Below are 15,054 nucleotides of genomic sequence, written 5' to 3'. Positions count from 1 at the left end.
CCGGCACGGATCGTTGGCACAGGAGGATCACGTAGCCGATGGTCGCGATCACGCATCCGCAGATGGTGAAGGCGAAGCGGTGGCGCAGTCGGTCAGTGACCACGGCCGTGGTGATGGAGATGACCGCGGCGACGATGTAGATCGGGATGCTCATGACCTGAGCCCGGATTGATGTCCATCCCAGCTGGGTCAGGATTGTCGGGGTGAAGAAGCTGATGGCATACCCGGTATTCACAACTCCGAGATACATCAGAGTCCTGATAGGATTCCAGACAGTCAGCCCTGCAGATACCAGACAGGAGGGCAATGTTCATTACGCGAGATAGATCTTGACATCGGAGAAGGCGCGCTTGACGGCCCGTTTATCGAGACGATTCATGTTGGCTTCGCCAGCGTCCATGGCCAAGCGACGGGTCAGGAGCGCTCGCTCCTCCTCGTCGAGGAATTTGGCCGTCTCTGGCCAGTCGGCGATCAGGAACTTGGAGACAACGGCCACGACAACGGTGGCCAGACCTTCGATGATGAAGATCCAACGCCAGCCATTGTAGCCGCCCAGTCCAGCCATATTCGCGATGGCGTATGCAAGCAACTAGATCCGCACTTAGTCTCCTCTCAAACGGCCAGGAGATATCTCATACCCCGCTGAAAGCTCCGGCGAGGATACTGCTCGAGAAGAAGATGGAGATTCTCTTCTGTAGTTCGTAGCGTTGGTAGTACATGGAGATCAAGTAGGTGGATCCTAAGAAATAGACTTAGGAGGAGCAGTTTAGAGAGAGAGCCTGGTCACGAACCTGGCACGAATCCAGCTTCAAAAACTCCCAGCAGGAACCGGCAAGCAACCAGTCCGCCAAAACTTTGCGTAACCCCTTGACAGACCGTGATGATGCCTAACGCGTCAATCAGTATACATACAATTATCCAGGGAAAAAGAAAAAAAAAGGGAACATGATATCAATACCCCATCCAAGCATAATCGCACTAAGCCACGTCGACGGCGCCACATTCTTCAGGATAAGATTGCTGGGCACCTCGCAGAGGATGTACGGAATGAAGAAGATGAACAGCGCAATGTTGTAGTCGTTGCCTTTCATGTGGAGATCCTTCTCCAGGCCCTGGATGCGGGCATTTCCGATGTTGATGCGGTCGCAGAACGCGAGGAGGTACAAGACCATGAGGATGGGGAGGACGTGCAGGTCGCATTTCCAGAGGAGTCGTCTCTCCGCGGCAGGATCTATTGCTGTTGTTGCGTCTGTGTCCGGGGTCTTGACGGGGGCGATGCTGTGGTGGCTTGCGTTGTCCTTTTCGATTTCTGCCATTGTGTCTGCAGTCAAGCAATTCAAGGAGGCAAATTTATCGAAGAATCGAGTCCTGGAGAATGTAGAGGAAAACAGAGACCGATCGACCAGCTAGTTATACCCCAACTGTGTAGCACAGACATCACAGTCAGGGCGGCAATATTCCGTCTCTGTGGCACGACAGGAACCTGACAGCAGACGGTGATGGACAGATGGCTGGCTATTCCTGGGATTGACTTCACCTAAGACAGCCCTGTTTTCTTACCTAGGTAAGTATGTACAGTACATAACCTACCTAAGCTAAGTTAGATGATGGCCAATTTAGCCTATTTAGGCAAGTGTCCCAAGACAGAAAATGCGGGGTGCATCCATCCAATGCTGGCCACGAATATAATCCGCATCTAGTACCGAGTGTACGAACAAGTATTTGAGGCTAGACTGGTGCTACTATCTCCTCTATTCTTATATAGTATTAGCACCCAATTAGAATCTTTAAAAAATAATAGAGATAACCCTAAAAGATATAGTAAAGAAAGATGAAATGAAATGACATGAAATGAAATGAAATAAAATGACACAGAAAAACCTTGTACGTAGTAAGTAAATATACTGTAACATCCATCAATAATGGTCATTAGTTACAGTTTATTTTCAGTGATAGAAGTGGCCGTTTCAGGGACCTGCACATCAAAGCCATTCAGCACCACCGACACAAGCCCATAAAACGCGATCAGGAAGATCAGCTCACGGGCCCCATGCGGCCCAAAGAAACGAACTGCCGACGAATACAACGACTCTGGAAGAGGCCCGCCCTGCATCAATCCCTTGGCTATATCGAACGCGCACGCTTCCTCCGCGCTGAGATCCGGCGGTCGACGGCCCGCCGAGAGAGCGGCGACTTTGGCCGCGCCCAGCACGGGCTCGGCCAGCGTGGTATGCGCATACCTCTCGTAGGCGGCGCTGAAATGGGCCGCGAGGGTCAGGATAGCCACTTCGCGCACGTTGGGCGGTAGCCGGGCCTGCACGATCAGGACTTTGGCGAGATTCCAGATGGCGCTGCCGATCGCAGGTTCGTGGATCAGGGGATTCCAGGGCCCGAGAAGGCGCCTTGCTCCGTCTGCGTTTGGATGCGCGAGAATTTCGAGGGGTGGACCTGTTGCACGTCCTCATAGAGGGCTTTTTGCTCGGGCGAGAGTTCGCTGGGAAGCAGGGGCGTCAGGCGGTGGTGGGCAGCAGGCATTTTTCTTTCCTTTCTTTCTCGACAGCGGGACTAACAACTTCTTTTAACCTCCGTACTTCTGAAATGAATTGTTCTTATAGCTTATAGCTTATTCGGTTCCAGTATGCGGACGAGGATTCGGAGGTGGGATTTTGCTGGAACAGGTAAAAGACGCCGAACCGGCAGTTCATGCCCAATCACATATATAAATACATCGCCTTGAATGTCACTAGGCACCTGGTTTATGATACCAAGAGTATCAGGACATCGGCATGATTTCCCCAACAGGCGAAACCCTCCAAAGCCGACTCGGTTCGGTCGGTCGGCGATGCACCCAACTCTGCATCGGCGTTGATTCCAAGGGAATCTTCGTAACAAAGCTTGGGAAAATCGCCGCTTCGATCCCCAGACAGAGCATTGCCAAAAGCGGAAGTAGCGTGGCTAGGTCATATGTACCTGAGGGATGATGGATCACTGTACTGCCCTAATAAGGTACATACAGGACATATATAATATAGGCGTGACCAGCAGATAGGAACTCCCCTGCTGTCGCAGTCGCAGTCAACTTTCCTCGCTGATTAGACGATAGACTGAGAACCCTTCTTTACCACTCACGTTCTCATTTGAATCGATCTTGCGATTGATCATGTCTCCCCCATCACAGCCCGAACCAATCGCCATCATTGGGGCTGCCTGCCGGCTGCCTGGCGGTGCATCGAGTCCATCCAAACTGTGGGATCTCCTGTCCGCCCCACGCGACCTTCTCTCGAAGATCCCACCAGATCGGTTCGATCCTGACGGATTCTACCATCCTGATGGCGAACACCATGGTGCGACCAACGTCCGACATGCCTATCTGCTGTCCGAAGACCCCCGCCACTTTGATGCGGCTTTTTCTCCATCAACCCCCGCGAGGCGGAGGAAATGGATCCGGGGTCGGCTGCGGTCAATCAACCGGTCAAGGACTTGCTTGCGGCGTGCAAGAACGCCTCTGAGGCCGAGAACATTCTCTGCCGCGCATTATCCGCTAAGCTGGCCACCATCTTGCAGCTGTCCGCCGATGCAATCAATAAGAATACTCCCCTCGTTGATCTCGGTGCGTTTTCTAACCATCAGAAGGGCTTGTGGAACATCACGAAGCTGACAATTGCCCTCACAACAGGTGTCGATTCTCTCATTGCGATCCAAGTTCAGGCGTGGTTCCTCAAAGAGCTGCATGTGGATGTCCCAATGCTCAAAGTCATTGGCGGAGGACCCGATTGTGGCTTTGTGCCGAGAAGCTTTGAGCAAGATGTCGTTGGAAAGCAGCTGAGCAAGTGGTGAGTGGGACTGATCAAAGCCATTCCCATCAGGCAGTACTTTGTCTCATGATTGACCCAGGTTTTGCAAACCATGCTATTCTATTTCAAGGCGATGAATCTCGGCTTTTTGTAGATCGAAATGAATGAATGAATGAATGAAGATCTTCTTTGTGTACGTCAGTCAAGTCATTACTAGTTAGTTAACTAGTTAACTAACTACGGTTTATTGTCCGCCAGAAATTGACTTTGAATTTCCATTTCCATTTACTCTCCAATAAGATCGTGGTGGTCTGGCTCAAGCGGATAATGAATCAATTCCAGCATGTTTCAGGCATGGGCTTGGACGGTTCTCTGCAGCAAGATTCAACCTCACATGTTGCTAGACAGGGATGATATTCTCGTCCCAACGATCTAGATCGATCTGCATTTGGTTCAGGTCTCAATATCTCAGATTAGTCTCGTCTGTGATCTCTGTCGGCTTCAAACTAAAATTCCTCATAGATCAAGCCAAGCCATCAAGGAGATCGGGCACCAAACTCCCCCAGGCGAAGCAATTCTTCATTGGATCGGCGTCCATCCCCGGCAAAAGCCTACCTGTCGAATCGAGAATCAGATAACAATTAACTTGACGGTGGCAGTGGACCCTGCCACCCGACGTCAAAGCGCCCACTTGCAGGTGGCTTGCTGATCTCAGTGCATAATTGTGCATTGACCCCCTCAGCTAGCCATCATCAATCTCGAAGAACACCGGCTCGGCCCGTTGCAGGGACCATACATGTTATACGCGCAGATTATTGGTGCTTTCGTCGATTGCCTGCATGCAAGGTCGTGGCGGATGACCTCGCAGGTTAGCCTTTGCCTTGTGCGCATCTCCTGCGATGGAAGCCTCCATGGCCAAGCTCGGCATGCTTTTGTCAAAATATACTCATTATTACCCGTATCTGCGCTTCATCCATTGCCAAACTAGTGCAATCCCCCAGCACACCATACCCCTCTGCTGCACCGCTATCACACGTGCAGGGACCCGATCAGCAAAAGCCCCTCGTTAAAATGGTCTGTCTCTCGCCTTCGTCGACGCCATGACCCGGAAAAGATGCCCCGAGTCTGCTCTCCTGGGCGGTCTTATCCTCTACATGTCTCGACCCCAATCCATCCACGTCCCCAACCCTCACTTTGGGGTCATTGTCAATCTATCTGCCCGGCGGCTGGCCTGTGACCGCTGCCACGATCTCCGATGCACCAAGGGAGAGGATGACGATGCTTGTCTGCGTTGCTGGAGACTGAAAAAGGAATGTATCTGGAGCCCAGCACTGCGAAGTGGCAGACCATCGACCCAGTACTACCTTGTTCGTGAAGGCGATGGCAGATAAATTTAATTGTTAATATAGGAAAGATCACAGGAGCACAATACAATTCCCATCAATGTTAATTAATACCCCTTTCATTCAGAAACTTGATGATCGATTAAAGGAAGTTGTTGAGATCTATCTAACAAAAACCCAATATGAGTCTCGTGCGCTAGCTAATCCGGAAATAGGTATGAAGTCGATTTCTTCGCATTGACACCTAGGTTAGTTAGGTAGGTAGGTAGGAGGTAATGGACGATTTAACCTGTTTAAGAAAACCAAGACACTTCACTGGTTGCACGACATACAGAGTATATATTACAATACAGAGGACGAGGATTTAAGCAGCAGCATCAGTTTCGATGGGGCTAGAATTGTGCTACCGTGTCACATAATAAAAAAGGAAACAAGAAAATCTGCAGCGTCTTGCACAACTATCAACAGAACACTGCATTTTATTATTGAAGGTATGAATTCTTTTTTTTTAAAAGATTCAAATTGCTTGGATGGACCCTGACTTGATTAACCAGTAATGTTGCTTCTCTTGTAGTTTACAGTATATGGTAAAGGAGAATATATACCAGCAAAATTCTATCTATCTAAAGAGATACTCTGAAGCTCCCTATAAAGCCCATTATAAAAAAGCTCATTGTCGCGTGCAGCGACATAGATGGCCCTACAGAGTACAAGCCATCACGTGTGGTAAGGTCCATCATTGAGCACGTGGACTGTCCTTTCATTACTTCAAGGACCGTCCGTGGCCAAGTTAGAAGGAATGTTGATCCTTACATATACTTGTCTGATCGCATAATGCATCACTCATTATAAAGTCTATTATCAAACATCTATAAGAGGCTTTGCAGGAGCATCGCTACAGGCTTCACAGGCCTTCAGGATTCGCAGGCACGTGATAAGGACTGAGAATTCTTGTATGTATTTGTCCTCTACATACCCACCTTAAAAAAACATCAAAATTACTAATTAGTGTCTCCAAAGGGTCCATCTGAGCAATTGTTATTAGGCGATAAACCGTTTAGTTTCCCCGCTTTCCGCAAAGCCAACGGATGCTAATGCAAAGCTTGGACCCTGCCCCAGTCCTGTCAAAATGCCTCCGCTACAATGATTAATTGCTAAAAGAAAAGAGAGAATTCTTTGGCATGCATTGCTGTTTCAGGAATAAGAAATGAAATAGGTATGATCTGCTAGTACCTACTCTTATCTTGACTATTACTAATATTGACTACTCTAAGTAAAGACAGAGAAGAGCTCGTATATTGGCTTAAAGGAAATGGACTAATGCAGACTCGACGGAAAACAATTCCGCGGTGTATTGACCCTTGTCCATGATGCATTATCAGCTTCGACTATGGCAGCAGTGTGCCAATCGAAACTCCCCTCTACAGCACTCGACTGCACGGATGAAATTCCAGCCAGCCAGTCGGACGTGCGTTGGCAGTCTGATGATCCTGCCCCTTCGAGTATAGACTTGCAAACTCCCCTGTCAGCTTGGGCCTGCCAGCGTATTATTGCATTATTATTGCATCTGCTGCATGCGCATAGCCCCGCCTGTCCTGAAGAAGTCTGCAGATTGCTTACGCTACGAGAATGTCCATTCCCGTGAGACGCCGAACTAAGCTGTTCTGTAGAATATAAGCTCGTATGGTTCCTGTAACCTGGAATTTGCACATCTACTCTATATACAAGGGGGTATATCAGCCAGACCAGACACACATGAGCATGCCAGAATTCCAGTTCCAGTCCGTGGCGATCGCCGTCATCGCCGTCGTGTTCTTCCTCGTCCGCTACCTCAATCAGACCGACATTCCCAAGATCAAGAACCTACCCGAGGTCCCAGGGGTTCCCATCTTTGGCAATCTCATCCAGCTGGGCGACGAGCATGCGCGGAGGGCGCGAGAATGGGTCAAGAAATACGGACCGGTGTTTCAGGTCCGACTGGGCAATAAGGTAAAAAGACGATTGAAGGACAGTCCAGCTCCTTTGCAAGGCTGACTGCCACGGTCATGGATACCTAGAGAGTCGTCTTCGTGAACACGTTCGACTCGGTGAAGCACTTCTGGATCACCCACCAGTCCAGCCTCATCTCGCGGCCGACCCTGCATACTTTCCACACCGTCGTGTCCAGCTCGCAGGGCTTCACCATCGGGACGTCGCCGTGGGACGAGTCGTGCAAGAGACGCCGCAAGGCGGCCGCGACGGCGCTCAACAGGCCGGCCGTGCAGTCGTACATGCCCATCATCGACCTCGAATCGAACGCGAGCATCAAGGAGATTCTCCGCGACAGCCGGGACGGCACCGTCGATATCGATCCCAACCCGTACTTCCAGAAGTTCGCGCTGAACACCAGCTTGACGCTCAACTACGGCATCCGCATCGAGGGCAACATCGACGACAAGATGCTGCGCGAGATCGTCCTCGTCGAACGCGAGGTCAGCAATCTGCGCAGCACCAGCAACAACTGGCAGGACTACGTCCCTTTGCTGCGGCTCTGGCCGAGTCGGGACGCGCAGGCCAAAATGTGGCGGGAGAGACGGGACAAGTATCTGTCGGAGTTGCTGGATATGCTGAAGGCGCAGATCGCCCAGGGCACGGACAAGCCCTGTATTACGGGGAACATCTTGAAGGATCCGGAGGCGAAGCTCAATGAGGGTACGCAAGTAGCCAAGACAAGACGTGACGTGACTATTCCTAACTGCCGGTGCAGCCGAAGTCAAATCCATCTGCTTGACCATGGTCTCGGCCGGAATCGACACCGTCCCCGGCAATCTGATCATGGGAATCGCCTACCTCGCCTCGCCGCACGGCCAGGAGATCCAGAAGCGGGCCTACGACGAGATCTGGAAGGTGTACCCGGACGGAGACGCCTGGGAGAAGTGTCTTCTGGAGGAAAAGGTGCCGTACATCACCGCGCTGGTGAAGGAGGTCCTCCGATACTGGACGGTGATACCCATCTGTCTGCCTCGGGTCAGCGTCAAGGACATTCCGTGGCAGGATGCGGTCATTCCGGCGGGCACGACGTTTTTTATGGTGAGTAAGACACAAATCCCTGGTATACGCCTTCTATCCACTGCAATAACGATTTCAACCTGACAGCAATGCAAATAGAACGCCTACGCAGCCGACTACGACGAAACGCACTTCAAAGACCCCTTCACCTTCAATCCCGACCGATACCTGGACGTAGCCGACGGGTCAGGCACGCCTCATTACGGCTATGGCGCCGGCAGCCGCATGTGCGTGGGCTCGCACCTGGCCAACCGCGAGCTGTACACGGCGTTTCTGCGGCTCATCTGCGCGTTCGAGATGGTGCCGGCTCAGGATCCGGTCGACCAGCCGATCCTGGACGCGCTTGACTGCAACGCCACCAAGACGAGCCTGACGCTGGATCCGAAGCCGTTCAAGGTCGGGTTTCGGGTAAGGGACCGGGCCCGGCTGGAGCGATGGATCCGGGGGAGTGATGAGCGGACGGCTTATCTGTAGCATGGCAGATGATTGCATTTGGGAGGATACGATATAATTCTATATCCGATTTGTTGCTGTCACTCATCTCTGTTACATTTACGATCTACGACCCATGATTTGCCCAGTAAGCGGGAGTTTGACTATATATCTGAGAATCGTTCAATCAAAACCTTTTCTTTCTTATCTGACAGGTAGACTCCTAGCTAGGAGTGAACTAGAATCTGTAGGACAAATACAAGACAACAAGACAGATATATTATTTTGAGAAATCAGGTACATCCTCCGTCTCCTGCCCGTTATCAACTTTTTTCTAGCATGATTCGAAAGGATTACCGTGAATCATGTAGATTCTTCAATTAAACTATTGCTAGATAGATAGAAATGTATTGACCTAAATATAAACCTCTTTCTCCAATAATGGCGGGATTAATAATGGCTGGAATCCCCTCGCCATTCCGTTGCCTGCAAACCGGCGAACCCGGCAATAGTATATTTATTATACTCCGTATATATGCAAGAGTTTCTTTGACTGATGCTATATCAGTGGAGCAGAAGCAGTTAGAAAAATATATATATATCACAAACAGATCATCAGACAAGGTTTCTCGGACTGGAATATAGATTTCTTGGTAGGGTAATCCCATAATTAGCAGTTTCAATGTGCATTCATGGATCAACCCCTAGATAGTCCTAGATAGGTACAGCATATGTATGTCGATGGCATCGTATCTACCTAAAATAAGAGAAGGGAAGTATCCTCCCCACCCTATGCAAACAGCCGTGTCTGGGGTGCAGGACAGGACAGGGCACAGACCTGTCGCACTCTGTTTCACTCCGTTTGCAGATCTTCCCACGAGGCTGCTGCGATGATCATTCGGAGAATATCCTGGCTGTGCCTTGACGTTGTAAGTGCGGATCAGCAGATAGACATCAACAATGCAGGCAATGTCTATCTATTACCTGATTAGGAAGTCCTATCTAGAGATTCGTAAGCTTCTTTGCAAAGAATACCTAGTTAGTTATCTTGATCTTCCCTTTTTACTGCGGCAGTGGCGGCCGGTATGTCCTGCGCACGGTGTTAATTAATTCCCCACCCCACCTGATTAATGTCTTGCAGCCAACTCGTGCTTTGATGCTTATTCTATGCTATCGCTTTGGGGGCGGAGCCAAGGCGCACAGCCCTTGCTTGGCAGCAAACAGGATAAATTCCTCCAGCTTAGTATTAGTAGGTGGTAGTGGATGATGAGGGCTAAACCTTAAACGATTACTAGTAGCATTAATCAAAGAAAGGAAGAATAGAGTTATCACACAGATGCACCTTGCAGTGTCTCACTCACAACGTGGGCTGCCCCACTGGGGTCTTCCACCGGGCGAGATCGGCACAAAGAATGGCCCTGCGAGTCATTTATGAATCTCCTCTGTACTGTGCAAGGAATACTCCTCAGTCAGCGCACCTTGCAGTCGCAGAAACGGCAGTTGTTTGTACTGTACCTGGTGTATACAGTCTGTGCTCTGGAGGGGGTTTCGCAAAATCGAGCCGTGTCCCACTCATGCATCTCCCCGATGGAGATCACCAAGGCTGCCAGTCTGCCACATGGCAGCAACGTGCGAGCAAGGGAGCGACCCTAGTGATCCTTCCGGCTGCAAGGTAGCGACAAGAATGTCACCTCGCTGGCCTCAGGTTAAGCATAATCATCGCCCTAGCGAATGATGCAAGGCACAGGGATCACGCTATCGCATCCCCAGATGGCCCATGAGCTAGCCTTCACTACCTATCTGGCTAGGTCTAGTCGAACGGATCTCGTTTTTCCCGATGACTATGCCGGTGCTGATTCAACCCCAGAGTCACCGACTCACAGACTCACAGCAAACCGGTCACCGGTAGGACAGGATAAGATTTTAGCAGAGTCATTATGGCTCACCCCTCATTACTGTCCTCCTTTGAACTTAATTCCCGTCTCTTTGTCTCGCTCGTCCTTCATATCTTCCCTCGAAGGACAGACGACATCTCCCAATGTTCCTTCATTATTGACTGCCTAGGCAGACTGGCCTTTCTTTTGACCTGACTGCCTCTGCCATCAAGTCAAAAATGGAACAAGCCGCTTTGTACGGCAAGCCCGTGCTCGTCTCGACCGGGATCATCTTTTCGATCCTGCCCACCATCGTGGTTGCACTTCGCTTCTTTGCCCGCAGAGTCGGCGGAACAAATCTAGGTCCTGATGACTGGATCATGATCCCAGCTCTGGTGAGTTTTTTTTTTTCGGCGATTGTCTTCAAAATCCGGCCTGGTCTGACCTTGTTCTATCAGCTTATCTGCATCGCCATGGGAGTCATTCAGATCATCGGTGAGTCAACCAGCTGAATCACAACGAGGCTCTCGCTAACGGACCTCGCAGCCGCCGAGAGAGGAGGGCTGGGACAACACCAGATATTAGGGCCGAATGGGGAACTCATATGGACGCCGCAGCTTCGCACCTATGAACATGTACATACATACTATCCTCGATCTCCTTGCGAATCAACAGCCAACTGATCTCTCTCGACCAGTGCAAATATGCTCTGCAGGTGCTCGGCACCCTCGAGCTGGGGGTGATCAAGGCCTCGATCCTGCTCTTTTACCGCCGACTCTTCACGCTGCGGAAGCATCTCATCATCAACAACGTCGTCTTCGCCGTCGTGGTCGCCTGGGGCGTCGCCTTCACACTCGTCATCGTGTTCCAGTGCCTCCCCGTGTCGACCATCTGGACCCAGTTCGAGATCGACTACACGCCGTACTGCATCAACCAGCAGGCCGCGTACATGGGGCTCGCCGTGTCCGATCTCATCCTGGACCTGCTGATTTTTGCACTCCCGGTGCCGGTGGTCATCCAGCTGCGACTGCCGCTGCGGCAGAAGTTTGCGGTGGGGGGCATTTTCCTGCTGGGCTCGGTGTGGGTGTCCTCTCGATCCATGCAGCACATAGATGATGCTGACCTGAATTGAATAGCGTCGTGGCCGCCGGGATTACGCGCGTGGTCGTTTTCGCGCAAGTGATTGCTTTTGCTCACGCATATCCTTTGGTGTACTTTACTGACATTACTTGTACGAATATCACCGTTACCCTCCCGGGAAGATGCAATATCTAATCTAACGTTTACTATACGTTTGCAGACTTCACTGCCGATACACTGTTCTGGACACTGCTCGAGAACTCTATCGGCATCATCGGCGCATGTCTGCCGGCCCTGCGGCCGCTGTTTGTCAGCATGCCCTCGAAACCATCCTCGTGGGCGACGCCATCGTACAACCGCACGCCTCGGGCGAAGAACCCTCTGTCGTCGACGGCGTCGTCGCGGCCCCCCCAAATTGAGCGGCGCAGCTCGGACGACGACGGGTCCTTGTCGGCCCTGCGCGACAGGGCGTTCAGGCCGGCGGGCCATGCGATTGTGAGCGAGGCGCGGGCAGAGGTGGTCAGTCTGCAGGACATTCCGGCGAACGGGATCCGGGTGAAGAACGATTTTCACAGCGAGGTAGCATAGATGCATGATTATGGACTGGTGAGTAGTCTAGAGAACATGGTGTTGTACTGTACATATACTGACTGATGTAGTGATTCCTGTATGTCTGTACTGTACTCTACATATGATACCACTGTATAAGTGATACCATTGTCGGTTCTGGATCAGTCTCTCTGTCTTTCTTTCTCTCTATATTCTTTTCTAATATCATTATGGAGCGTCTCGGTAGATAAATCCATAAATCCCGAATATGACAGGATAATCTCCATTTTTCCCGGTAGAACCATTTACATACACCAGCACATTGCATAAGTTACAAACCGTACATACATACGTAGTAGGTGGGTCCTAGGCACATGTACAGTATGTGCATACATACATGCACATGTGCATGCACTATATACCTAGGTTGATAGGGTTCATCGAGTAACAATGCGGTTAAACCCGATGGTTGACCCGATTATCCGTGGATATGATGGATCGACGAACCTAATTTCCTCCCGGTGGGAGTATCCACGGAAGATACAAAATATAAATAGCAGTACTACTAAGTACTACCTAGTAACAATCATTTAGTAACGTTACACACATGCATGGGGCCGCGCATGGCATGCCTCTTTGGGTACAGTACTTAGGGCACAGAACCAATCACCAATCACTGCTCGAGTTCCGTGGTATGTCCGGTTCAACTTCCTGGGGTACTCCGTCCAGCACAGACAAGTCTCGTTATTATTGTCTTAGATATCCCATCTCCAGTGGGTCTGTGCTATTATAATCGTTGAATGGCAAATAAGTCTGTCCTTGTAAACGGAAGCAGGCTGAACAGTACGGGCTGAATCGGAGGAAGGAGCGCACGGTGACACAGTCCGGGAAGGCGCGAACAATGCCTTTGTTTTGTTGTTGCCGGGTCGCTCCTTCCGTCGATGACATGACAGCGCACGAGGGGCAATCGCGACTGCGGGCAGGTGGCGGGGCGGTGCAAACTGGGCAGGAACCAACCAGCGGGCAGCTGCTTGTTGCTTGTACAGTAATCCACGCTGTGATCGCTGCATTGTTGTTGGTAAGCCATCGTTGCCTGTCGCCATGTAGCTGACAGGTCTCTTTTTAAACACTCCTGTCGACCTAGTTGACTGCTATCTCCGTCTTTCTCAGCTACTTGACAGCAAACATGGTGCAGGTCCAGGAATTCGTCGACGCACTGCGGGCCAAGCTCTCCAGCGACTCTCACGTCCTGACAGATCCTCAACACGCAGAGTTCAAAGACTCCCTGCAACGATGGTCCAATATCGACTTGAAGGTGCCAAGGGCCATCGTCCGGCCTGCCAATGAGACAGACGCTGTCACCACGGTCAAAGAAGCCGTCAACGCGTCCATCCCCTTTGTCTGCGCCTCTGGTGGCCACAGCACCTGGTCGACCATCGACCAGCATGGCTTTGTTCTCGACCTCAGTCTCTACAGAGAGGTCGTTCCGGACCCGGCCAACAACGTTGTCACCGTCAAGGGGGGCGTTCTGATGAAAGAGCTGCAGCTGGCCCTGAACAAGGCTGGTCAATTTACCAGTATGCACCGACTGCCATGTGACAACCTCGTGACTAACATTGTGACCAGCTGTTGGCAACGGCAACACCGTCGGCGTCATCCCGTACTTCATCAACGGTGGCATCAGCATCTACACGCCGTTGATCGGCTTTGGCTCCGAGAACATCGTCTCTGCCAAAGTGATCACCGCCACCGGCGACCTCGTCAATGCCTCCGAGACGGAAAACAGCGACCTGCTCTGGGCCGTTCGCGGTGCTGGCCAATTCTTCGGCGTCGTCATCGAACTCGTCATCCGGGCCTATCCTCTCACCCGCATCCCCGGAAGCGACGACGGCACCCGGCAGCTGGGCAACTTCGTCTTCGCGCCGCAACAGATCGGCGACGTCTCGCGCGTCCTCAATGAAACGCTCATCGCCCATCCAGACCGCATCTCGGCCGGCCACTTCATGATCATGACCGCCCCGCCCGACTTCCAGCAGCAGATCCTCCTGGTGGCGCCGCAGTTCTTTGGCACCGCCGAGGAGGCCGCCCAGGCGTTCAAGCCGCTGGTCGACCTGGGCCCGATCCAGCACATGCAGCTGCCGTCCACCTTTGCGACGCACAGCGACCATCTCGAGGTCATGTGCGCCAAGGGGGAGTTCAAGCGCTTCACCCAGATCGGCATCGACGGCTTCAACCAGGAGAACTTTGCCAAACTGGTCGACCTGCACCGAGAGCTGCTGTCGACCTGTCCGGGCGCCGGGCGATCTGCTTTTTCATTGGAATGGCATTCGCCGACCAAGTCGCCCCGAGTCGACACGTCTTTTGGGAACGAGCATGTTGATTTCTGGCTGTAAGAATCGTCATCATCATCATCACCGCACTCCAGAAAGGGTTTACCCACGATCTGACTACGATATAACAGGAACGTCCTCTCCTGGTACACCGACCCGTCCCAACATGATGCGCTCATCCGGCTCGACAAGGCCGCCCAGGCGCAGATCCGCGCCGGCGTCGACGAGTCGGCCTACGTCTCGTACACCAACACGTCGCGCGACGATCCGCTCGAGTGGCGGTACAAGGGCGCGGAGCGGGTGGCGCGGCTGCGCGAGCTGAAAAAGAAGTGGGATCCTACGGGGGTGTTTACGAGGGAGCTGTTGTAAGCGGGTTCCCTACCGAGGTATGTATGTATGTACTGTACATGTATGTACTGCACATACACATCTATTGATATGATATGATAACATAACGGAATATGAAATGGAAATGAAAATAAAAATAATAAATAATAAATAAAGGTAAATAAGGGTAAATGAAGAGAGGATTTTTTTTCCCTCTTTGAATAACTAGAATATTATTGAATAACTAATACCTAGGTAGGTAGGTAGGTATTAGATG

The 15,054-nt window shown here is 51.4% G+C and overlaps 4 protein-coding genes across 4 annotated transcripts; 2 read left to right on the top strand and 2 right to left on the bottom strand.

Annotated features, from left to right (window-relative positions):
- Positions 1–313: 313 nt before the first annotated feature.
- Positions 314–1,316, bottom strand: T310_2762 (uncharacterized protein; the record flags this gene model as incomplete). Its single annotated transcript, XM_013474370.1, has 4 exons — positions 314–589; positions 639–739; positions 792–887; positions 959–1,316. 4 exons carry the CDS (start codon positions 1,314–1,316, stop codon positions 314–316), a joined length of 831 nt encoding a protein of 276 aa, XP_013329824.1.
- Positions 1,317–1,933: 617 nt separating this feature from the next.
- T310_2761 (uncharacterized protein) lies at positions 1,934–3,195 on the bottom strand (the record flags this gene model as incomplete). Its single annotated transcript, XM_013474369.1, has 4 exons — positions 1,934–2,448; positions 2,810–2,955; positions 3,015–3,088; positions 3,130–3,195. 4 exons carry the CDS (start codon positions 3,193–3,195, stop codon positions 1,934–1,936), a joined length of 801 nt encoding a protein of 266 aa, XP_013329823.1.
- Positions 3,196–6,898: 3,703 nt separating this feature from the next.
- On the top strand, positions 6,899–12,159 carry T310_2760 (Phenylacetate 2-hydroxylase; the record flags this gene model as incomplete). Its single annotated transcript, XM_013474368.1, has 19 exons — positions 6,899–7,126; positions 7,195–7,828; positions 7,884–8,206; positions 8,285–8,593; positions 8,869–8,914; positions 9,017–9,024; positions 9,229–9,270; positions 9,336–9,350; positions 9,385–9,546; positions 9,610–9,629; positions 9,661–9,700; positions 9,759–9,866; positions 9,967–10,289; positions 10,426–10,522; positions 10,686–10,886; positions 10,950–10,986; positions 11,207–11,571; positions 11,628–11,670; positions 11,792–12,159. 19 exons carry the CDS (start codon positions 6,899–6,901, stop codon positions 12,157–12,159), a joined length of 3,369 nt encoding a protein of 1,122 aa, XP_013329822.1.
- An 862-nt stretch (positions 12,160–13,021) lies between these two features.
- T310_2759 (FAD binding domain containing protein) lies at positions 13,022–15,040 on the top strand (the record flags this gene model as incomplete). The annotated part of the gene is made up of 5 exons (XM_013474367.1): positions 13,022–13,198; positions 13,265–13,697; positions 13,747–14,509; positions 14,582–14,815; positions 15,037–15,040. The coding sequence occupies 5 exons, from the start codon at positions 13,022–13,024 to the stop codon at positions 15,038–15,040; spliced, it is 1,611 nt and encodes a 536-aa protein (XP_013329821.1).
- Positions 15,041–15,054: the final 14 nt, after the last annotated feature.

The sequence above is a fragment of the Rasamsonia emersonii genome (genome assembly GCF_000968595.1).
Source record: "Rasamsonia emersonii CBS 393.64 chromosome Unknown ctg1118621760038, whole genome shotgun sequence".
In the NCBI taxonomy this organism is placed as follows: domain Eukaryota; kingdom Fungi; phylum Ascomycota; class Eurotiomycetes; order Eurotiales; family Trichocomaceae; genus Rasamsonia; species Rasamsonia emersonii.
Note: the sequence above shows the minus strand (reverse complement) of the source record. Positions and strands in the feature narration are given on the sequence as shown.